This window comes from Syngnathus floridae, chromosome 9 (genome assembly GCF_059516105.1).
Source record: "Syngnathus floridae isolate MCC-2025c chromosome 9, RoL_Sflo_1.0, whole genome shotgun sequence".
Classification (NCBI taxonomy): Eukaryota; Metazoa; Chordata; class Actinopteri; order Syngnathiformes; family Syngnathidae; genus Syngnathus; species Syngnathus floridae.
The window spans coordinates 6,425,311-6,441,347 of NC_142421.1; the positions used below are offsets into that span (position 1 = coordinate 6,425,311).

At 39.4% G+C, this 16,037-nt stretch overlaps 6 protein-coding genes across 8 annotated transcripts in view; 3 read left to right on the plus strand and 3 right to left on the minus strand.

Moving 5' to 3' along the window:
- Nucleotides 1-520: 520 nt before the first annotated feature.
- On the plus strand, nucleotides 521-2,313 carry LOC148393158 (transmembrane protein 229b-like). Its single transcript, XM_088384658.1, has 2 exons — nucleotides 521-739; nucleotides 1,375-2,313. The coding sequence occupies exons 1-2, from the start codon at nucleotides 688-690 to the stop codon at nucleotides 1,854-1,856; spliced, it is 534 nt and encodes a 177-aa protein (XP_088240784.1). The 5' UTR covers nucleotides 521-687; the 3' UTR covers nucleotides 1,857-2,313.
- haao (3-hydroxyanthranilate 3,4-dioxygenase) lies at nucleotides 2,102-4,957 on the minus strand. The gene is made up of 10 exons (XM_088384657.1): nucleotides 4,769-4,957; nucleotides 4,598-4,676; nucleotides 4,055-4,138; nucleotides 3,765-3,871; nucleotides 3,494-3,583; nucleotides 3,379-3,422; nucleotides 3,158-3,303; nucleotides 2,956-3,024; nucleotides 2,685-2,767; nucleotides 2,102-2,558 (listed from the first exon to the last, which is right to left on the minus strand). Exons 1-10 carry the CDS (start codon nucleotides 4,855-4,857, stop codon nucleotides 2,486-2,488), a joined length of 864 nt encoding a protein of 287 aa, XP_088240783.1. The 5' UTR covers nucleotides 4,858-4,957; the 3' UTR covers nucleotides 2,102-2,485.
- A 380-nt stretch (nucleotides 4,958-5,337) lies between these two features.
- mcfd2 (multiple coagulation factor deficiency 2, ER cargo receptor complex subunit) lies at nucleotides 5,338-7,683 on the plus strand. Its single transcript, XM_088384661.1, has 4 exons — nucleotides 5,338-5,457; nucleotides 5,956-6,130; nucleotides 6,218-6,377; nucleotides 6,719-7,683. The coding sequence occupies exons 2-4, from the start codon at nucleotides 5,973-5,975 to the stop codon at nucleotides 6,848-6,850; spliced, it is 450 nt and encodes a 149-aa protein (XP_088240787.1). The 5' UTR covers nucleotides 5,338-5,457; nucleotides 5,956-5,972; the 3' UTR covers nucleotides 6,851-7,683.
- Nucleotides 7,684-7,862: 179 nt separating this feature from the next.
- prop1 (PROP paired-like homeobox 1) lies at nucleotides 7,863-8,839 on the minus strand. The gene is made up of 2 exons (XM_088384562.1): nucleotides 8,729-8,839; nucleotides 7,863-8,332 (listed from the first exon to the last, which is right to left on the minus strand). The coding sequence occupies exons 1-2, from the start codon at nucleotides 8,813-8,815 to the stop codon at nucleotides 7,967-7,969; spliced, it is 453 nt and encodes a 150-aa protein (XP_088240688.1). The 5' UTR covers nucleotides 8,816-8,839; the 3' UTR covers nucleotides 7,863-7,966.
- A 2,285-nt stretch (nucleotides 8,840-11,124) lies between these two features.
- LOC148393162 (golgin subfamily A member 7B-like) overlaps nucleotides 11,125-16,037 on the plus strand; it is a 129,302-nt gene continuing 124,389 nt past the window's right edge. For 2 of the 3 annotated variants that reach the window (XM_088384559.1, XM_088384556.1), the window contains exon 1: nucleotides 11,125-11,195. The gene's annotated coding sequence lies outside the window, so the exon portion shown is untranslated. Of the gene's footprint in view, nucleotides 11,196-14,911; nucleotides 15,539-16,037 lie in introns of those variants that run through there. The other variant, XM_088384558.1, reaches the window with a different exon arrangement.
- plek (pleckstrin) lies at nucleotides 12,247-15,790 on the minus strand. The gene is made up of 9 exons (XM_088384554.1): nucleotides 15,553-15,790; nucleotides 14,551-14,706; nucleotides 14,283-14,464; nucleotides 14,112-14,203; nucleotides 13,858-14,042; nucleotides 13,274-13,378; nucleotides 13,101-13,184; nucleotides 12,865-12,934; nucleotides 12,247-12,782 (listed from the first exon to the last, which is right to left on the minus strand). Exons 1-9 carry the CDS (start codon nucleotides 15,592-15,594, stop codon nucleotides 12,643-12,645), a joined length of 1,056 nt encoding a protein of 351 aa, XP_088240680.1. The 5' UTR covers nucleotides 15,595-15,790; the 3' UTR covers nucleotides 12,247-12,642.

The following is a 16,037-nucleotide window of genomic DNA, read 5'->3' on the forward strand; positions in this document are numbered from 1 at the left end:
CCATTCATCCAACTGGTTTTTGGTGGTTACACTAAATAAACATCCTAAATTGGCACTGATATGCTCACATGGCAGCGCCATATGCCGTGCATGCAATAAATGATACGAGACAGCCACCTTTTTGCAGCATTAATCTCATTTGACTATGGAAATCACATTTCGCTTTATACTACTCCTTTGCGAATTTTGCAGGAGATCAATCTACAAAGCCATTTTTAACCGCTTCTTCAATAGAATTAACATTGTGGATTGTTAACTTTCATTAACTTCAGTGACATGTCGAGCTTCTAGGGGTTGATTATTACCTTAAAACTGAAGCACTAATGTATTACAGAAATTTCTGCACAGGAGCTACATGACCGTATGTTTGCTTTAGAGCACACATCAATACAAGGACGGGCACATTTACTGAAGTTGTGAAAGCTATTGTTTACATGAGCAACTTGGTGATCGATGTTGGTATTCATGCCACACGATTTTTATCAGGTGGTCCAAGTTTGCTTGCTGGGTCTCTCCGTCTGTCGTCGATCTCAGCCTAGGATGGGCACTTCTCTGTCTATCATGGATCAGCTTAATGTTTAGCCCAAGATACACACAAACACACACACACACACACACACACACACACACACAAACACACACACACACAAGGGATTAAAAAGCCACAGGGAAACATGCTGTCCGAGGATGGAGGCGCGCATAGTACATGAGAGGAGAGCACAAGGTGGCGGCCACTCAGGTGAGAATTACGGACGTTAACTCAATCTTAATGACTGCTAATGTTCATAATTGGTGACTTAATGTATCCTTTATTGGCAATGGCAATAAATAACGGATGGAGCTCGAGTTATTGTATTATAGTTAACTGTCAAGGAAATACAATGAAGTTGCAATGAAATCTGCCTCATCTGTTTTATTATGAGAAAAAAAAACGTTGAGTTTGAAATGCTAATGCGCTTTTTCTAAGTCTTTGATTGGCTAAAGTCACCTTGTGTCTTTTTAATCCTAATTAGAGAAGGCACACAAGATTGTCAGTCCTTGAGCTGACGTGCCATTATTTGCGATTACATTTGGTCAGTTTGAAAGCAACATTTTTGGTATTCAACTGTGGTGGTTAATTCTTAATATAGTCCCTCAAAAGGAAATTCAACCCACACTCCAATATATGTTTTTTTGCACACCACACATAGAACTTCAGCTGGACAGAAGCTAGCACGCAAACTACAACTTTTTTTTATTTTGATACGTTTGTATCTGTAATGGAACACAACCAAAGCACAAATCTTTACGGACTGATCTGACGCTGTATTGGAGCCAAAAATGTTATAATGGATGTTTTTTCAAAGTGCACTGACAAGCTTTTCTTGGTGGCAGGACATGTTGGACACGATGACCCAGCAGAATTTTGTGACAGGGTTTCCATGTGTTCCCTCTCTGTGTTGGCTCGCCTCTACGTGTACGCGTTGCATGGCTGCCTCTGTGAAGTGACTTTCACTGCTGTGCTGGACTGGTGCAGCATCCAGGACAGGAGGATGATGGGATACAGCAGCCTTTGGGCACTGCCTATGTATGCCACTGCAATCTATCTAATGGAGAATCTGAGAAGCTGGTTGCTGACTCATCAACAAGGACTCACCGTGCGTCTGATAACCTACACGCTTTTCATCTACCTGTGGGAGTTCACCTGGGGGAGCGCGCTCAGGCTGCTGGGGGCTTGTCCTTGGGACTACTCGGGTTATAAATACAATCTGGGAGGAGTGGTGACTTTGGAGTATGCACTACCTTGGGCGCTTGCAGCCTTCTTAGCAGAGCAGCATGTGATCAAAAATACTCTGAGGATAAGAATGTGCAGGTGAATGTTTATTGCTACCATTTGGGCTTCCAGGAGTTGCTATCAGCAATTATTTTGAAACAAAGCACATTAAAGCAAGTTTATGATCCCCCCCATTGTTTTTATACACATTTATATTCGACTCATTTTCCATGTATAGTCGGTTTTTCAATTTATTTTTTGTTTTTATTGTTCTGAATCAGATTTTCAGTTTTTTTCTATTCAGATATGACATCTCATCAAAAATGGCTACAGCATTTTTATCCAATGTACCAACGCAAGAAGACAATGTGACTTTATTGCGAAAGCGTTACAAGTATGTAAATTGCACATCATCAAATGGAATTGTTTCAACAATGCAAACAGCAATTTAGTCATTCACCACTGCCGTCGCCAAAAAGCAGGCCGTAGGGGTTCATATATTTCCAACCTGCACTCTAAATCTGACACGGTGTGTACAATAAACACATGAAATAATATAACTAGTATTTGTGTGGTATTAGTTTAATTAAACTAGTGTTGGTCCGTTGATTTGATATCAATGTCACACAGGTCAGGTCACTTTTGATGAGCAATTATGCTGTAATACATTTTCCATGATTGCATTTTTATCCCTGAGGTATTTCTGAGTGTGGCATTTGTTGGCAGGTGTGATCAGTGTCTTTTACGCTCAGGGTTTTGAACCACAACCAGTGCAACAGTCTGCACATCTCTCTTCCACTGGTACCTACATGAGTAGAAAGGAAAATAAACTGCATTAAAAAAAAAAATCATAACCAGTGATATGCTCCATGTAAATTGATTGAATGATCGATCGATAATCATTGCGAATACTAGAGTGTAGGCTACTGACTGTGTGTGCTCGGGAATGAGTAAACTGTCTCCAGCAGAGAGCTCAAACTCCTGCTCATTCATGGTGACCGCTGATGATCCCTCCTGACATGAAAAGCAGAAGGGGAGATACTATGATTTTTTTTTTTTTTTAATTAATTTTGCAAAATGTCACAAAAATAGGCAAAAAGACAAACACGCTGTTATAAGTCTTATTCAAATGAATGATTTACATTCTTGCAAAAAGTTCCATGTCTAAAATCATTCGTACGTAATATATTGATAGAACATACCAGTTGCCAAATCCATACATCACTTGGTGACAAGGGTGCCTCAGACAAACCAGGTCCAAACATAGTTACCTGTCAGGGTTACAAAGAACTGTATTATTTCATTTTTATACTTACGAGCATCTCTTTGAAAATATAAATAGGTTATATATAAATATAAATAGGTTTGATTATTGTAATGAAAATGTCCCATCCCTCATTGTACCTCCGTCTCAAACTGTGCTCCAAACATGTTAATGGGGCTGCCGTTGGCAAGGAATGTTTTTTGTTTTTCCAGCCAGGACTTAAAGCAGAATGGCGACATCACATTCATGTTGTTCATCTGGAATGGAGGATCTCTAAAGACTTCATCTGCCCCCAAAAAATATTAATGATCATAAAATTCTGAAAGAGTTAAACAATGGCAGATCAGAAACAGCAGCTCACTCGGATCAGGTTTTCCCGTCTTGTACTGCATTGATGCCAAGAACCTGATAATAAAAGGCACTTTATCTTAAATCGAGTCTGACCAGTGTGTAAACATGAAATAAGAATTTCTTACTCTTGGATTATCGGCACCAGCTGGGTTCCGAGATTTTTGCAGTAGAACCATTTCTCAAACAGGATGTCAGTTGTGTTGTCAACATAGTACCTGAAGGCACCAGCACATGCTTGTGTCTACATGATGACTTTGAACCAGAAAAACACACATACATTTTGCATAATAACAAAAAGAAAATCATGCAATACAAAATGCCCAATCATCTACATTTCATTTTAATCTATTATTCGGCAATTTTCATTTTTTTTTCCAAGTAAAATGAATTCGTCACCTGAGGCAGTCAGTCTCAGCGAGCAGCCGTTTCCTCTCTACCACGAGTCCCACCGTATTGGCCTGTCTTTGAGGGGAATGGGGGATCCGAGCAGGCAGGAGAAACATCTGAAAATTTAAAAAAAAGACGATTTCAAGAGAAGCATTATCAATGGAACTGCTACATATCAGCATCTCATATGATAAAATTCAATTAAAAACAAAAAATTGGATCTGGAAGGCAAGGCATCTATTTATAATCTATTTTTTTTTTAATGAAATGCTATTCATGGATTGGCAATTTCAGCTCACCTCTCCCTCCTTGATGTGCACATCCTTGTGCTTGCCATTTTCAATCACCTTCAGACACATGTCCCCCTTCAACTGGTAGAAAAGCTGTTGGAAATACAGTGTACAATATTGCCACAACCTTTTGTAGAGTATATAACTTTCATACTTTGGGCAAATACAAAACTTCGTACAACTTCTGCCTGTCATATGACCTTACCACCAAACCATATTGATATTCTACGAAGTTGCCAGCTGACTACCATCTTCATTACAAGATTGTAACACCGCAGGATCCAAATGCTATACAGACAAGAATCTTGCTCAAAGTTGTTGATAATTTTATCATAATACAACATCAGCCTACAGTTTGCCCCTTGTCTGGGTATACAGTGATGTATAGGTGTGACCTGAGCAGGGGCACACAGGGGATTTCACTACAGTATCAGTATAAACACAAATAAAGCTGCTGGAGACTTATTATATTACTAAACAATACTAAAGTGAATAAAAAAATATTACCTGATTGTTTCTATGATAAAACAGTTATTTGCCAAGTTGTCATACCTCCTCCCCTTCTTCTATATGGTAATCCTTCCTGGTATTTGGTCCTCCAACAAACATAATGTTTAACTGGGAATAGTGCCTGAATGAGATATAAAAACAACAATGAAACAAACAAACATTCCATTTCTTGATGATGGCAGATCGGAAATCTCTGAATCTCAGCTTACTCACATCAGCTTGTTGCAGACTGGTGGCAGGAAATGATTCTGGTTCTCTGCTACCCATTTGTCCACATTCACAAGAAGATGATTATCATTCATTATTTCAATCCAAGTTTGGGGCCTTGCTGCTGTGTTATGCCACAATTGCCTCTTTTCTCTTACGACATGAAGCAGCTTGACTTTTCCCTTAAAGTCCAAAATGCAAAAGTAGGCGGTGGCAACTGGGAGGAGTTTTGCAGTGGTGAAAGGTCACTTGCATTTTACCAAGTCATAACATTTGTTACAGTTGTGCAATAATAATAATAATAATAATAATAATAATAATAATAATAATAATAATAATAATAATAATAATAATAATAATAATAATAATAATAATAATAATAATAATAATAATAATAATCAACTTCGTGTCAAATGTCCTTCAGAATGAATAGCATTAGGTTTCAATCGTGAAAATGTCCTAATTATGTAGTCTGTAGATTTTTTTTTTTTGTCAGCGTCAAAAAGCGAATGAAAACGAAGCAAAATATATGGAGGTACACATCTTGTTTTAATTATGTCGTCTTTGCCAATAACAACCAATCACAATACGATGTCGTGTACAAGGTGGAACTACGGCAAGCGGCTAGGTTTGCAAACCTGTGACGGTTCCTGGCTACTCAACACCAAGGAGCGGAACAGTCAACTTGGAGTCAGGTAAAATAAAAGAAACTTATGCAATTCTGTGGTTACTATTTATTGAAACAAATTCCACTGCAATAATATGTGCCGCACATTGGACGCCATGGAAATAATATATCCGTGCTAGCTGCCGTACAACAAGCAGATTTGCGGCAACGTCATTGCATCAATGTATTCTTGTATTTTGCTGTGCATGGGATGGCAAATTATTTCAATTCATAGTGTGTAATACGATTGAATTTTCTTTTACGTTCCAGCTAAAATCACCCTTAATTTTTTTCCCAACCATCTAATGGTAAAAAAAAAAAAAAGTTGCAATACCTTGATGACATGGCTAAATGAACAAAGATATATCATGGCACACAGCACACGAATGTGCCACAGCGCCGTGGTTGGGAATCAATGTTGAAGTTTATATAACTAGAAAATCATTAACTGACGTCTTTACTCGTGTGCCAAATTGTAACACGATACAGCAGCACAATAATCCTTCTTGTAACTTTTTCCCTGCAGGTGTCTCTTGCAACAAAATGAAACATCACAGTCTCCTCCTTTTCTTGACCTCCTGTCTTCTGAGTGTCCTCTCTCATGTGGACGCTGACCATCAGAGACAGCCCCCCATTGTCGAGAGTGCAGCTCACTTATCCAGCCACGGTCGCCTTGACAAAAACATGATCCAGGATAAAGAGTGAGCGATGCCTCCAAATTGCACAAGCTATTACACTTTTCACACACCCAGCTTGCAGTGTGCAACAATTTGTCTCTTGTCTCACAGTCACATTATGGAGCATTTAGAGGGTGTGATTGACAAACCAGAGAAAGACATGACACCTCAGGAGCTTCAGCTTCATTATTTTAAGATGCACGATTATGATGGCAACAACCTGTTAGATGGGCTGGAGTTGGCTACAGCGATCACCCACGTCCACAGAGAGGTAGGAACTCAACCCCCATTTTTTGTGGCTTTAATCAATAATTCCTTTGATGAAGGGCTTATATCACAGTGCAATTGAATGAATGTCAATTATTTGTGATTTTTTGCTATTTGAGAGCTTGCCCACAACACCTGGTATCTATCTCCTGCAAATAGCAGGTGGCCCACTGTTCTTGTATCGTGAATTGTTATGTTATTTCATTGTCTATAGCTTTATTTTTATTTTTTTTAATTCAAAGTGACTCAGCTGAGTGGTAGGATGGCGCCCTCTATTGACCAGCTTGTATTCACATGATGCAGCTTCTTTTTACATGTACTTTTGGTTATTTGTTTGTTGTTTAGGAGAGAGGAGACAACGGCAAGCCAATAGGAGAGGAAGATCTCATGAAGCTGATCGATGAAGTTCTGAGGGACGATGACAAGAACAATGACGGTTATATAGATTATGCAGAGTTTGCCAAATCACTAGAGTAATACGTCACCCTGCACAATACTGTTTTCTTTTTTATGTTCACAACAAAGCTGTAAAGGACCAATGGCTTTCCGTAAGAGCGTCAGTCTCTTTTGCAAGGCCCAGTCAGTTTTGTTAGGAGCAAATTATGTTTACTCTCTCATCTGGAGCAGTAAACCTGCCGGTTCAAAACAGTAGAACGAGCAATTCAGGCTAACCCATGCAAGCAAAATCTTCCATGCAAGCATTTTCCATTCTTGTAGTTTCCTACAATTAGTGCCTCGTCAAAGGCTGATTCACATCAAACAACCAATGAAAAGTTGTCTACCACTGTGACAGTGTATAAGCACTGTATAGTGCCGCTACTTGCAGCATTTTAGGCTGAAACCTGCTATTTCTTCCTGAAAGTTGTATCTTTCTATCTGATGAATGTCAAAAGTATTCTACATATGAGCCAATAGCTGTCATCCTCACCGTGTTTGTGCATCCAGCGGGTACGTGACAGGAAAACATGAATGTAACGCAGTGCTGTCCTGTGCAATGCTGCCTCTGTATCACTGAACAAGACTAGTCGCCTTGCTGCTGTTTAGTTGGTCAACCCATGAAGCTAAGCTCACGCACATGCTCATACATATACGCACACACACACACAACTTCACATATAAGCTGCCTCGAGAAAAAACAGCTTTCAAATTGTCAAATTCATCTGTGATTTTTGATAATGTACAGTTTGTTATTCTATAAATATATATTTTGTCATCTTGTATCTATTCTTCACAGGTTGTTTAATACAAATATTTAAAAATAAATGCATAATAGAACTAGAATGTGAACTATTAAAATCTGTTATCAACAATGTTATTGTGATTTTTTTATTGATTTTGCCGAAGCCAGCTAATACATACCTGATAAAAAAACGACTTAAAATAATGAAAAATAACGTTTATACAATTTTTTTTGTTCCGTCTGAGCTGTATACAATGATATTATGGGTATGAACACCAGCAGCACAATTATTGCTCAATAGTAAAACATTTGACAATATTCTCATCCAAGTCACAAATGAAACATTACAGAGAACATGTATGTACTTAAGTTTGCTGATACATGCTTAATTCTAAATTGGAACTCTAAAATGCTTAGCTCCAATGAGAGGAGGGCTCCAGGGGCTGCATGGATGTCAAAGAGAACATTGTTGAGGTCAGGTTGCTCCTCACATGACTGTACCATTCTTCATGCTGCTGCTGAGAGCTCACCTGCGGTGTGACGGAAGGACACGAGCTCATAGGACCTTGAGGGTGATGGGGGTACACTCTGGCAGGCAGCACCGCAGTGACGTGTGGAATGTGGCCCAGGGGCTGGCCGTAATACTGTCGGGCCATGGATGGTGCCACATGCATGCTGCCCAGTAGTGCCCTGTGGCCCGACATCATACCCAGTGGGTGCAGTTTTTGGGAGACCCGCTCATGCTTGCGCTGTTTGGCTCTCCTGTTCTGAAACCACACCTATTGACATGCAGACAAGACAGGGATGATTCAGCAGACAAGAGACAAATGTCCTGCAGTCATTACTGACATTTTATTACAATAGTGTTAGCAAGCAAATTGCTTGCCCCAAAACAATTTTCAGAGTTATTTTTCCTTAATTCTTGATGTACACCAATTCTATGAATTCATATTTCTCTCGGAATCACGGGAAAGTCCATTTTGAAACCGCCCAACTTAAATTGGAGTGAAGTTTGTCGCCTTGAGTTTGACCTATTTTTGAAACGGTATACAGTATTTTTCAATTCTGCTGGTTCACCCAAAAAATCCTAACCCTAGCCCTAACACTAACCCCTAACCCTCATCCTTTTGGAGTAAAAAAAGTTGACTATCGTCTGTCCAGTCCCTAGCAGGTACCTGAATGCGAGCCTCGTTGAGCTTGGTGATTCGGGCCAGCTCCTCTCTGTAGTAGATGTCAGGATACTGGTTCTGTCCAAAGGCCATCTCCAGATGTTCCAGCTGCTTGTGGCTGAAGGTGGTGCGGAGGCGCCTCCTCACCGGGGACTGAAAGGCTCGACTCCGTCGACTGACACCCGCAGCCACAGAGGTCTCACACAATGACCCCTTGCTCAACGAATCTCCAATCTCTGCTTTCAGGATGAACAAAGAGGGTGAAGTTTTGCACCTTTACTTCAAGACAATTCCTCAGATCCTGTTTCCTCGTTTTCTTGCATTTCCCACGTTGGCATCCCGCAAAAAGCATGACTTAACTCGTTAGCTCAATGATGACGTTTTTGATAAAAGAGGGATTACCCAGACTTGATGGTTCCCACTGCCATGAGGCAACATGAGAGCCAGAGAGCTTTTGCAGCCAAACACAAGCTTGTGAGAAAAAGTTACCAGAAACGCAGGGATTTGACGCAGATTATTTCCACAACTACCAGCAAAGGGACTAATTTGCCAGAGTGGGGGACTGAGCTAACCTTGGCCTGCCACACAAAAAAAGGCCAATTTGAGTCGTCTATGTTGCTTGCATGTTAAATGTGACATAGTGATGTCATTCTTCATTTTATTCATATTCATTATATATATAAAATACTATATATATAATACTGTCACACATACCAGTGTCGCCATTATATGCATGCATTATTCACCGTTATCATTATTCATATATATATATATATATATATATATATATATATATATATATATATAAAATGTATTTAATTTTTTTTAATTTTAGTTTATATTCATTGTAAACAGTCTGTATTCAATCTATTCTATTCTACATTATAGGTGTACACTAAAATGTAATGAATTAAAAATAACTGCTACGATGGCATTGTTTTTCCCATATTTTAAAAGAAGGATTATGAATAAATATGGTTTTGCGAACTTACCTGCAGAGGAGCTGACAGTGGCCATGCTAGAGTATACGTCCGTACAGTCCTGGTGGCTCCTCGTTGCATCTCCTGTTACTTTTACTTGGGCCATCGCTGCACTGTTCACTGATGGGATGGTCAGTGCTATGTGGCCATCCAACACTCGCACACACAGCCCAGCACCAGCAATGTCACGTGTCTCCTTACCTTTGTGTTCTCAGGTGTGGATGAGAGCCTGGGACCAATGTGACATAACAGTGTTGGTGAAATCAAATATTTCAGTTTTTAGTTTGTTTGGCAAGTGTTTTTGCTTGCAGATCATTGGGGTCATTCAGTGGATTGTGATTTATAAATTTACTAAGATTTAGCTTATTTTTTGCTCTTAGTTAGTTAGTTAGTTAGTTAGTGAGTTAGTTAGTTAGTTACTTAGTTAGTTCTTAGAGACTTTATGTCAAATTGATTTATAAATTTAGTAAGATTTAGTTTATTTTTTGCAGTTAGTTAGTTAGTTAGTTAGTTAGTTAGTTAGTTAGTTAGTTAGTTAGTTAGTTAGTTAGTTAGTTCTTAGAGACTTTATGTCAAATTCGCAGAAAGAAATTCTTTATTATGCAGGCTGTGTGTGACAGTGATGAAATCTTTCACATTCTCTTTCACATATGAAGGATAAATACGGGACAAGTGACTCAACATTTGAACACAACTACCATCCATTGTGATAATTGATTTCAAAATAAAATATATGAATCTGAATGATTTGAATGAAAAACTCATGATTTATGAAATATCCTTGGCTGCCTGGGTGAGAAGCTGATTACAGGTTGGACTGGCCACTCATGGGGCACTTATGGAGTGTGCCAGAAACGTTCCAGGACTGATGTTACAAAAAGCTGTGGATGAACAATTAAGTGCACTGAGAAAATCCACACCTGACTGAGGAGAATATGCAAATTCCACACAATAACACGGAGCTAAGATTCTACCCCCAATCCTCAGAACTGTGAGGCAGATGTGTGTAACCACTAGTCCATCATGCCACAGTGGTTTAATAAAATTCTTCCAAAACATATGTCCATGTAGTCACAATATATGCTGATGTCAGCATCTTTTAGTGCCCGTGGAGGCCACCTTTTCCATTTTCCTCCTGGGAAAAAAAAATCAACACCATATTTAGCAGAAACCACACATCACAAAGGAGATCATTCAATATCATTTTGCACTGTTTGAATTGGTTATTTTCATTTTAGTGATACATTAAAGATTACATCATGTATGTTGCGCTCACTCAGCTCATACAACTGGTGTAGCAGAGACGACGGTAAGTAAATGAAACACTAAAGAGCAGGTAAGTGGGAGGATCTTACCTGGGCATTGAAGCGCGGATCAGTGATTGGTTACGTGCAGTTCAAGTAACGCGCATTCGTGCGGGGACGAGCAGTGTCAAACTCATGGACAGAGCACATTGCCAAACAAGCAAAGTCATGAAGAGCAACGCACCACCGGTAAGCTGTTTAAATCCTTTGGGTTTTTTTTTCATTCATGATCTGCCAATGATGTTTTGTAGCTTGTCATGCTGATCGTTTGGTGAAAGCACAATTTAAATCCGATGTTTAGTATTAAAGTCCAGTTGTCTGGAAAAATATTCAAAACGTCGCGCTGTTTAGCTTTTCCTGGTTGCAGGGAACTCTGGTTATTCACATTGCATGCTGGGCGATGTAGTATCTTCATTTGGTATTTGGCTCATCAATCATATTTGTAATCCTATTTGTATATGGAATAATGAATGTGAATTGTTGTCTTTATTTAAGCAACAACTAAATTAGTTGCTTTAAATTTGTTGCTTAAATAAAGACAACAATTCATTATATGCAATTGCATATGCATTTCCGTTGTAATGTATCAATGGGGTTTTGTTTGGTCTGCAGGTTTATAACCTGCTACTGCTGATGCAAATGTGGATGTGAAAAAAACTAAAGATAAACACCACAAACTGAGTTGAAACACCATTCTTGCTCTTTTGGTACCCCTTTCGACGGGGAGAAGTTGGAATAGCCGAACAATGTACCATATCATATAAAAGTCCTTCATTAAAGTCCAAACATGCTCATGTCCTCCTCAAGCAATGCATTGCATGCTCCTCAATACAAAGTAACTTTCGTTGGAAATCTTGTTGTGCTCATCATAAAGATGAAATGAACCACATTATTGTTTTCATATAAGTTCTAGCCATAAGTTGTGCAGCTTTGTATTGTCCTCAGTGACAGTTTTATAACTGACAGATGGCAATGATCCCAATGCATAGGCCTTGCTTGCTTGTTATTGAAAAGAATCTTACCAAGATCATTTCTGACTTTAAAAGAACAAAGGTTAGGGCTAGTGTAACACTTTTGAAGGATAATTTAATAATTATTTACCATAAGTTACTTCAATGGACCAGTTGGTTCGGCTGCAAAACCTGAGTGAACGTTCAAATGAGACACTGACAATATCAAGTCAAATTCAAAAATATTTAAAAATATTCTGTGTGCTTGTCATCAAAACCACAGACAAGTGTAATAGCAATTATTTGTGCTTTTAATTCAACAAAAGTGACCACACTAAATTATATAATGTTGAAAGAAACAATATTGCTTTCTGCTGGAAATATGAATTATATTTAATACAGAGCAACCCAAGCATTGTCTTCTTAACCGTTAAAATAAAATGTTGATACACTCCCACTTCCCAAGCAGGAACTGCGAACATGCATGTGGTTATATGATAAGACTGTTTTTAATTTCATGAGGCAAAAATGAGAGGCTCAATAAAAGGCACAGGGCTCCTATGACTACAATTTTCAAATGACTAGACTACAACCATTAAATAAGCTAGCGACATGACCTTTTAATGTGACTAAATGTGAAAACGCACACACTTTTCCATCCTTTACAAAGAGCCGGCAGATCAATACTACTTTCCACTTTTGGCCACTTCTTGCACGGCTTCGATCCACTCCTTTCGCTCTTCGGCAGTGGCCGCCTGCAGGAAGTAGTGGGTTTCATCAGAGGTGATGATCTCAAACAAGTTGCCGTCAACGTCGTATCTTTTGGCTGTAATGGCGGAAGGTAAACGGTTGAGAGATGAGAAAGGACTGTGGGGGAAGAAAAGGGAGACTGTGTGCTTCTCACCCACCATCAGGGACGAAATCCACAGCCGTGACCACGGACCCCCGCAGATAGATGGACCCCAATGGGTCAGAACCCTAAATTGGAAATATTCTTTTCATTGCACTCTTTGCCTATTTGAGTTACAAGCGTAATCAGGGAACAATTGAAATGTGTATCTCGAGGCATGCATCTTTGCTCCAATTTAGGTATACACTCGACAGCTAATAGAGGAGGGCCATTATTTGAGGTGAAATTATTTACCTTGGTTGGGTCGTAATAATGCATGTAGGCTGGGTCGTTCCTCAAAATGAATTTCCGGACTTTCCAGTTTTTTCTCTTGTGACCCTGTGAACAATGGAGCAATTCAAATCTGAATTTTCCGCATGGAGATTGGACTGGAGCGCTTTGTACACTAGTTTGCCTTGAGTTAGTACCTGTTTTAGCAAACAGCCTTGTTTGACAATATTCCCTCTGAATTCTTCCTTGACAAGAGTGTCCTCATCACTGGAGTAGCCTTCGCAGAAAAAGCCGCTGTCTGCCTGTCACAATGCAGCACATGATCCAAAATCTCTTAAAATCTTCAAATGTCATTTTCTAAATCAACCTATCTGATTCGCCTGTCTAAATCAGGGATTGTCAACCGGTGGTCCGCGACCCTTTAGTGGTCCGTGACAGTATTGGAGGTGGTCCGCGGAAATAGAAAATAACATTTTTAAAAATAAAATTGATTTATTATTTAGACTTGATTTATTTTCCAGCTGATTATATATTGCAGGTGGTCCAAAAAATTGGAAATGGAAGATAATTGTAGCATTTCTTTTAATAAAATTGATTTATTTAAACTTATTTTCCAGATATTTATGAATCATGTACTCATCCAAATTTTGTCAAATGTAGCTGAGATTCCCAAAATACAAAAACAGATGCAAATAAATAGCCTTGGACAAAACCAGTTGAAAATCCCTGGTCTATACGAATGACTTTGCTGAGCATATTAGTATGACTGGCATCAACTTACAAAGTAGTAAAAAGCCTCGATCTGATCCAAGAAGACGGACTTCTCACTGCTCACCGCTCCCTCCTTTGAAAGCTCGCCGGCGGGCTGCAGGTAGCCCTCGTTCAGAAGCCCCGTAGCTAACATAAGCGCCTCAGGCCTGTTCCTGGCTTTCTGCTTGGATATGAGCCACTCTAACACCGTGGAACCTTTTTAAAGAAAGTATCAAAGTGAAACTTGCAAGAATAAAAAGGAACTGTGACAAAAAGCAACGCTACCAGTGAAGCAGTGGTTGAAGATTCTATTCTCTCGCTCCAGTTTCAATTCCTTCACCCCTTCATCAGGGTCCCTCAGTTGATTGTACAGCTCACTAGAACGACACAATGGCATTTTTTTTTCCTCAAGATTGTCGCATTAGTAACTTTATGGTAAGACTTTCATGAGCTTACGTCAGGTTGACGGTGTCGGGCAGGCGAATGGAGCGTCTGGTGGATTTCCTGGCGAACTTCTTGCCCCCTTGCAGGCACTGAAGTGCCCTCTTGATGTCCTTAACCCACAATTCCCTCTCCTCTGTGTGTGACGCTTGGAAGAAATGCTCCTGTTTCTTCTGTGTGGTGATCTTGAACACCAACTGAAGAATGAAATGAACTCGCTGATGTGCACTTCTGCTCCAAGTCGTGTTTATGTGTGTGTGTAAACGACACAATATAGACATACCATTCGGTTGCCACAGTCCTGACAAGGACTGATAATGGTGGCCCCCTTCAGTGGGATCATCCCTTTGGGAGACTGATCTGTTTTCTTCTTGTAGAAATCCAGCCCGTCTTCAGACAGCACTGCCCACACAGCGGTCCAGTAATTTAACAGTGAGCTCTTTGAGTCAGGAAAAACATATTATTAGATAAATATCTGTACTTGTGGTGATCTTTTGTACGTAAATGTCAATATGATGATGTGAATACATGCATCATTCCCCCCTCTGGATGACCTTTCATAATTTAACTCCTCTTTTTGTCTTTCAAATGCCGCATTGGCGCTTTCTTGTTTAACGACTACTTCCCCCTTTTTCAACATCTATTCTGTCTATCTTTGTCAAATCAAGAATCATTTGTGTTGATCAATTACTGCAAGATAGAAGGGGGTGATTTATGTCAACCTTTCGAGGAATTATGTAGTAGTTTTTACATTTTTACAGTTTCCTGGTTGGAAATGGTTATCAAAAATGAAATGTGTTGTTAACTTGTACTTAAGTTAAATATAACTGAACTGTACTTAATAAATTTACTGCACTAGACTATGTGAAGAACCCGCATACCATTAAAAGGACCAAAGTTAAATTCTTTGCTCAACTTTCTGTCCCTTATTTGAACTTGTCATGGCAATGCAAGCAGCCTTTGTGTTTTATCCCTGCCGTAAGAAGACATCGTTCAGCACAAACACTCGAGTGTAGTCGGCTATAAAAGGTCGTTTAACTAAATGCCGAGACACTTAAGACAAAACACGAGCTGTCTTATGATCATGCTTGCAGAATTGCGTTGCTCGGCAGTACATAAATAAACTTGGGGACTGAACCACCTTGTTCGAGAAGAATGATCACATGACAGCCCCTCTGGTGTAAATGAAATACACTTGCCTTCAGTTTAGCACAATGAATAACATGGATACTTTTTCCGTCTGAACCAGACTGGAGAGGTCAATAGAGGAAGTGAGTGTTCTTACCTTTTTGACCAAGTAACCCTCTCTTATTTCTTGAGGCTCCATCACTGTTACTTCACTCAGTGCTTCTTTGCTGAGCCGGTTGACTGACTTTTCCTTCTTTTTCTATCCCCCCTGCCCCTTTTTTGGTTTTTACTTATTTTTAAAAATATTCTTCTGTGTGCTTGTCATCAAAACCACAGACAAGTGAGCAGGAAGTGGCTTTCTGGGTGGGGGTTTGTGTGTGGCAGATGAACCGGCCATCTCCTTCCTCTTTTTTTTTGTCAGCTGTTTCAGCTGACGTTTGTATGACTCGCCCAGCTTTTGACACTTTTAGGAGCATGACTCAGTTCACAAATGCAGTTTATTTTGTATTGTTTTTAATTCATTGCACAACATTTTTGCTTTACTCCTGCATAGCAAAACGTTTTAACTCTTGACGCGTTGTCAACAGCCAATCCTTTTGCTTATATGATAAAATACCTTTTCACTCGCTTTTAATTTTTATT

Excerpts from the sequence above, each read along its gene's own strand:
- haao (XM_088384657.1), bottom strand. The coding sequence starts at position 4,857 with ATGAATGATAATCATCTTCTTGTGAATGTGGACAAATGGGTAGCAGAG. Across the intron at positions 3,872-4,054 it reads TGCACATCAAGGAGGGAGAG|ATGTTTCTCCTGCCTGCTCG; the intron begins GTGAGCTGAAAT and ends TTAAATTTTCAG. Across the intron at positions 3,584-3,764 it reads GCTGAGACTGACTGCCTCAG|GTACTATGTTGACAACACAA; the intron begins GTGACGAATTCA and ends TGGTGCCTTCAG.
- prop1 (XM_088384562.1), bottom strand. The coding sequence starts at position 8,815 with ATGGCCTTTGGACAGAACCAGTATCCTGACATCTACTACAGAGAGGAG. Across the intron at positions 8,333-8,728 it reads TCAACGAGGCTCGCATTCAG|GTGTGGTTTCAGAACAGGAG; the intron begins GTACCTGCTAGG and ends GCATGTCAATAG.
- mcfd2 (XM_088384661.1), top strand. The coding sequence starts at position 5,973 with ATGAAACATCACAGTCTCCTCCTTTTCTTGACCTCCTGTCTTCTGAGT. Across the intron at positions 6,131-6,217 it reads AACATGATCCAGGATAAAGA|TCACATTATGGAGCATTTAG; the intron begins GTGAGCGATGCC and ends CTTGTCTCACAG. Across the intron at positions 6,378-6,718 it reads TCACCCACGTCCACAGAGAG|GAGAGAGGAGACAACGGCAA; the intron begins GTAGGAACTCAA and ends TTTGTTGTTTAG.
- LOC148393158 (XM_088384658.1), top strand. The coding sequence starts at position 688 with ATGGAGGCGCGCATAGTACATGAGAGGAGAGCACAAGGTGGCGGCCAC. Across the intron at positions 740-1,374 it reads ACAAGGTGGCGGCCACTCAG|GACATGTTGGACACGATGAC; the intron begins GTGAGAATTACG and ends TCTTGGTGGCAG.
- plek (XM_088384554.1), bottom strand. The coding sequence starts at position 15,594 with ATGGAGCCTCAAGAAATAAGAGAGGGTTACTTGGTCAAAAAG. Across the intron at positions 14,707-15,552 it reads AGGGTTACTTGGTCAAAAAG|AGCTCACTGTTAAATTACTG; the intron begins GTAAGAACACTC and ends CCTGACTCAAAG. Across the intron at positions 13,185-13,273 it reads AAGGCTGTTTGCTAAAACAG|GGTCACAAGAGAAAAAACTG; the intron begins GTACTAACTCAA and ends CATTGTTCACAG.